Genomic DNA, 6,855 nt, shown 5'->3' with positions numbered 1-6,855 from the left:
TTAAGATAAATACTTCTCCAACTTTTCAACTTCTTCTGTGCTTCCAATGTACAATGGGACTCGCTGGTGTATCTGCAAAGTTAGAAACAAAAGAAACACCAAATTAACTGACTGACATATTCGCTTATTGGTCACAGATGTAGCAGTAATTTGATTCTAACCTCAGTTGGTTGGATATCAAGAACTCTTTGGTGGCCATCGGATCCTTTGCCACCAGCTTGTTCCACGAGGAAGCTCATAGGGGCACACTCATACAAAAGCCTCAACTTTCCATTCTTACTCTTTTTATCTCTAGGATAGCCATAAATGCCACCATATAGAAGAGTTCTATGGAAGTCACCAACCAAACTACCAATGTACCTAGCAGAGTAAGGCTTGCCGCTAGGACCAGGGTCCTTCAAGTCATCGATGTATTTCTTCAGTTTGTCATCCCAAAGCTGGTAGTTTCCTTCGTTGAACGAATAGATCTTTCCAGATTTTGGTATTTGGATGTTTTCTTGGGTCAGAACGAATTCTCCATACATCGGATCCAAATTGAAGGCAAAGACGCCGTTTCCCAAGGTGACCACAAAAATCACAGAGCTTGAGTACATGCAGTAGCCTGCTGCAAGAAGGTTGCTCCCTGGTTGGCATACATTCACAATACACCTCTGTTCAACATTGTCAAGCTGCAATATTGGACAGATACTTGGTGAATTGGTGGTTAACTATTTGCATATAATGAATCGATTTTAGCAAGTAAATGGTCCTTCTTCTCAGTGCACTGTGTGTAAGGTTATCACATCGTCACAAAGTCAAAACATGCTTGGCTTCATTAGCTATTTAGAGTTGTCTTTAGGAGGCAAAAGGACATTATTTAGTTTGGTGATTACCGCGGAATCATCTCCATGATCTGCGAGGCACTCATCATTTGGGCTGTATATTCCAAAAATAGAACCAGTAGAGACAGCAGCATCAATGTTTGATGATCCATCAAGAGGGTCAAACACCACAATGTAGTTGCCTGAGTAACTCTCTTCCACTGCCACTGGTACATCCTCTTCCTCTGATGCTATAATCCCAGTCCTTCCACTTGACCTTAGACAATTAGAGAATACCTGTTCAATCCATCAAACATAATATTTAGTGACTTTACTACTATAGTGAGTAACATTTAGTTACTTAAATGGTGAACAAAAATAGTTCAGTGATTTTTCCGTTATGTGGGTAAAGTTTAGTGACTTTACTATTATATTGTATAAAGTTCAATTACTTTAATATCACAATAGTTTGGTAATTTTACCGAGTAAAGTCAAGCCATATGCATTACAAGAATAAAAGGGACGGCCCGGTGCACGAAGCATCCCGCGTTTACGCAGGGTCCGGGGATGGTTGCACCCAAGGGGGTGTGATGTAGACACCGTACCCTGATGCAAACATCAGTAGCGGATTCCATGGCTCAGACACATAATTCTCATAATTTGAAAGTTCTAATTTCCAATTCCTTATGAAAGAGATGATTCTACTTCATACTTAGAGGGTAATATGAAGAAGAAAACATAAAAAGGTGGGGTAACTTAATATAGCAATATGTTTGATATAGTTCTAGTATCAACCAATCTTATTATGAGATAAATTTGACAATGTAAAGAATTCTTATACTATGAGAATATATTGTAACAGATAAGCTGTCTTATTTATTTTCCAGGTTACTAATTTCACTTCTCATACATGGTTATCAGTAGTTATCTTTTAACTGACATGAAAGTGTGAGCAGAGGCGGACCTATGCTATACCGAGAGAGGTCACCGGCACCCGTAAAGTTCAGCAAAAATTCTATGTATACATGAATATGTCTTTAGAAAATAATGATATATTAGTAGTATGTTTCTATTGAGCTATAGGAAGAAGTTGTAGCAAACAAACCTCGTTAGAGACAACATCAAGCTTCTTCTGGTCTTCTCCTTGAATATTGACAGCACCTTGAACTCCAGTAAGGTTAGAAATTCCAGCTCTCTGAACCAAAGAAGCAATCTGCTTACAAGCCATTGAAATGCTTGAAATCACTATAGTAAGTTCAGCATCAATAGTCCCAGCTTGTTCTTGCCTTAATAGCCAGCTTGTTAAAGTTTGCAACTCATAGCCACTTCTTTTCCTAGTCTCTGTAGCCCCTGCTGCTGTCTCTATTGCCATGCACTTCACTCCTCCATTAAATGACCTTCTCTTTGTTGTGCTGTTTTTTGGGCATAAAAATGGAGTACCCTTTTTGTCTAGAGTACATAAAAATGGAGTCTTTTTGTCTAAAGCACATAAAAATGAAGTTGTTGCTGTTGCTGTTGCTGATGATGCTGCCATTGTTATTTTCTTGGAATTTCTTTTTCTTTTGATTACTGAATTTTTCACTTAAAGTTCCATGTTTATTCCAAACATTTCATTTTTGGGGCTTATTGTTATTTTCTTGTGGGTAGGGGTGAGAAGTGTAAGGCTGGAAAAAGATTTCTGTTAAGAGGGTCCCACTTATCCTCCTCCATGGAAATCTTTTCCAATCATTTGTGGTTAACCTTTGGAAATCTATATATGACATCATCTAGGGCCTAGGGGCTAAGAAATTTGAGTATATTCATGGATGTAGTTCCAACAGCTTGCATTTCTTTTGTAAAGATTAATGATGGACTGATTGGCCCATTGGTGATAGCCCATTCATGGATGTAGTTCCAACAGCTTGCATTTCCAATCGTTTCGGCTTGGAGTATTATCAACAAGATTATTTTCATCGTTTGACGTTTTTTGAGGGTCATTTGCACAAGTATTCACTTTTGGGGCCGTCATTAAAGTTACACTTGCATTGCAAAATAATTTATAAAACTTATCCACCGGAATCTGAAGTAGTTTTATGTGTGAAATTAAAAAATAGCCAGATGTACACTTGGTCGTTCAAAAATAGCTCAGTTTTAAGAGTAATCGAAATTTAGCCACTTTTCATGTAAAGATAAATCTGAGCGAAAATACTGTTCAAAACTCGGAAAATACGCCAGTATATTATGCTGGAGTTCCAGCATAAGTATACTTGAACTCCAACATATTATACTGGAGTTCCAGGATAAGTATGCTGGAACTCCAACACAATATGATGGAGTTCCAGCATAAGTACATTAGAACTCCAACATAATATACTGGAGTTCCCGCAAGTATACCGGTCCAGCATAATATACTGGAGTTTGGAGCACCGATACTCTAGTCTCCAGTATATTATACTGGAGCTAGCAAAGTATACTGGTCCAGCATAATATGCTAAAGTTTATACACAGGTGCACTGAACTCCAGTATATTATGCTGGATCGGTCTCTGTTATAGCAAAATAGTGGCTATTTTTCATTGACTTGGTAAACGCTGGCTATTTTTGAATGGCCAATCCGAAAATTGGCTATACCGTGCTATTTTTACTAATTCTATCTATTCAATGCAACTTCAAACATCAAACTTTAAGTTCTATCTTTCAACTGCAACTTCATAAAATTCGAATCTTAAGTAGTTCAATCTCTTAGATGCAACTTCAGAAATCAAATCTTAAGTTCTTCTATCTTTCAAATGCAACATCAAAAATTCGAATCTTAAGTAGTTCAATCTCTTCAATGCAATTTCAGAAATCAAATCTTATATTTCAAATGCAACTAAATTCAAATTTTAAGTAGTTCAATGTCTTCAACACAACTTCAGATTTTGAATCTCAAGTTCTAAAACATAAACTTGTTCTTCGAATTTCAAGAATCCAACACACGATTCAACGCTCATATCTACTCCAAATAAACTCAGATTTAAAACATAACTTTCAGATATCATAAAGAATGAACCTCAATAATCAAATCGTCAAAATAATAAAAAATCTAACAAACTCATTTTGCAATTAAGAAGAAGAAGAAGAAACGCTAAGCACAACCTACAATGGTATTTTGCAACTAAAAAGAAGAACAAAAAGGCTTCTGGATACTTGGGACATGAATACAGAGATACATGTGACATGAATAGAAAGAAGAAGAAAACAGTAGCGAAGAAGAAGAGAAAAGTTATGTTTATGAAGTTATCAAAAAATTGGGTATCAGTTGTTAAGCTTTTTTAAAAAATATGTATAAGTTAACTAGGGGTGACCAAATAAGTCACTCTTAAATTTTTTACCTTTTTCAAGATCACTTTTCAAGTTTTGTCACCATTAGCACATTTGCAAAATTCGCCTTTAAAAATGAGGGTTTGACACAGTTACCTACAAAAATAAAATTATTTACCCTTGTCTACCCATTTATTTTTCTATCCATAAACTAATTACATTTCCTACCCATAGTAGTTATTGTGGGGAATTTTTTCTTTATTCTCCAATATTTTTTATTTCTATGCTTCTTTTCTTTTTTTTCTTTTTTCCTTTTCTTTTTTCTCGTTTTCTTCTTATTTTTTTCTTTTTTCCTTTTCTAATTGCATTTAACTTTTTTTTTATATTCTTTTTTCTCTTCATAATCTAATTTCATTTATTGTTTCACTATTTTTTATTATTCTTTTTTTATATTATTACTAAAGAAAAATTAAATTGTGTACCAATTAAATATAGCTAATACAACAAAAAAATATTAACTAACATATGATACCAATATAGTATATAGCTATACCAACAGGGTATACAATTGTACGCAAAGAGTTAAAAAAATTTAATTCAATTATTAAACTGAAATAATATCAGTTGTCAATAAAAATTTCAAAAAATTCTAAAAGGATCTAATTGTAAGAGCATACCATTACATTATATAACATAATATAATTTTTTTTTTGTATTTTTAATTTGCCCCTCACGTTGGGTAAAAGTTTAAAGCAAATTAAAAGGGAAAAGGCAAGTGAATTTACGTGTGATAAGTATACTATTATAGTATATTGTATACTATTATATCATATTGTTATAGTATATTGCATATTATTACAGTATACTATAACAATATATTGTACACTATAATAGTATACTGTTGCAGTATAATTATATACTCCTATAGTATATTGTATACTGTAGCGGTATACAACCAGGTAACTGTGTTCTTCTTCGATTATTACAATATACTGTTGCAGTATATAATAAACTATAATAGTATATTGTTGTCGTATAACTATATACTCCTACATCATATTGTATACCATAGCAGTATACTATTGGTTAGCTCTGTTCTTCTTCGATTTTCACTTGAAAATTTCGATCTCAATCAGCTCCAAATGCTATCAAATTTCAGTATGAACTTCCAGAAGGTATTATAAGCAATATTTAACAGCACCCACTTTGAATCAAACAAGAAATCTTCAAAATAAAAATTTTAAGCCAAGGCAAGAGCAAGAGCTAGGGAAGAACAATCAAGAAAAAGTGGAGCAGAATTGAAACTAGCCAGATGTCAACTTCTCAGATAATCAGATCTAATTTCTTTTTGAAGAAGGATATAAAAGAAATGGAAGAATAATTTTGTAAGAACAAATTACAAGTAACTCAAGAAGTAGCAAACGAGGAAATAATTCAAGGATTTGGAGTTACTAAAATTAAGACCAAGCCTTCTTTTTCTTTCTGGGTCACTTTCATTCTCACTCTACAAAACCCAAACTACCCAAAAATAATAATTCCTGAATTTTGACGAGAATATTTCAAGAAATCATATGGGTTATATTTTTTTAGCAAAAATTTTGGTATTTTGTTATTGGTTTTCTGAATTTTTTGAGGTGGTGACTATTGGACCTAGTAAAAAGGAGAAGATGATGTTTCAATATGTAGAAGAAACTAAAGAGATAAGGCTGAAAAATACATAAGGGGTTTCAGAGAAAAAGGAAAATAACATGCATTGGGGAATTGCTGATATCAAGAAGAAATAGAGAAGAGAAGAGTTTAAAACTAATAGAATAAATGAATAACCGGATAAATAGTTTGGGCCGCATGGATATGAATAGTAAATAATTTGGATCGGGACATTAAAGAATAAATAATTTAAAATTAATGTGTATAAAGTGAGATTTTCCCTTTAAAAATAGGGCTCTTAAAAATAGTTGTATGCTAATTTCTTTTTGCATACAAATATTTCAGCCCACTAGACTGACCGTTGATAGAATTAAAATAGTGGCCTCAAAAAAGGCCATTTCTGTAATATTATCTTCTATGTGACAAATGGCAAAAGGTGTCCAATAGCCTAATTGGTAAAGTTAAGTTCTGAATCCGTTAGCATTTTGGTTTATGGATGACAATGGGGTAAGCCGATAGGCGAATTCAAGATGTGAAATATGCTTTTAAAAGTTTTCAACCATATGTATATAGCTCGATCGAAGGCAGCAAACTCGTTGACTATAGAAGAACACGTATATAGTTATATGTTAATGTTTCATTACTATCTGTATCTGTATATATGTTTAAACTAATATGTGATTGTTTTCAAATGTCTCTGTTATCATAATACTTCTTGTCTTTAATTGTCTGTTTTATGACATTAAGTTATTCCTCGTGCACTTGTAATTGGAACATATGTATCCAGTTATATATTCTAACACCTTCTCTATGAAAAAAATGGAACAATTGGAGTGTAGTTGGGATCGCTAATTGGAAATCCTATAAGGTAAGTAGGTAACAGAGGGTTCGACTAGGGGATAGTCCTCATTTTTAACTCATATGTATATAGAACATCGATTGTATGAATAATTTTTATATTATTGTGTCACTTTTATCTGTTGTAGCAAGTAACTTGTCTTATTTTCAAGTCTACAGATCTCGTTTCTTACAAAAGATTACCAGTAGAATATATTCTAACGATTATTTCCTTGCACTATCAAAGTATATGATAAATCATTATCCAGTGAGTACTCGATTGCCATCCC

General features: G+C 33.3%; 1 protein-coding gene across 1 annotated transcript; it reads right to left on the bottom strand.

The window, feature by feature from the left end:
* LOC107784747 (fructose-1,6-bisphosphatase, chloroplastic-like) lies at window positions 1-2,334 on the bottom strand. The gene is given in 4 exon segments (NM_001325385.1): window positions 1-72; window positions 162-668; window positions 873-1,097; window positions 1,906-2,334. Coding segments are annotated over 4 exon segments (1,233 nt in total).
* Between the last annotated feature and the right edge of the window lie 4,521 nt (window positions 2,335-6,855).

This window comes from Nicotiana tabacum, chromosome 10, assembly GCF_000715075.1.
Source record: "Nicotiana tabacum cultivar K326 chromosome 10, ASM71507v2, whole genome shotgun sequence".
Classification (NCBI taxonomy): Eukaryota; Viridiplantae; Streptophyta; class Magnoliopsida; order Solanales; family Solanaceae; genus Nicotiana; species Nicotiana tabacum.
This window is presented reverse-complemented; position numbering and strand designations above follow the sequence as displayed.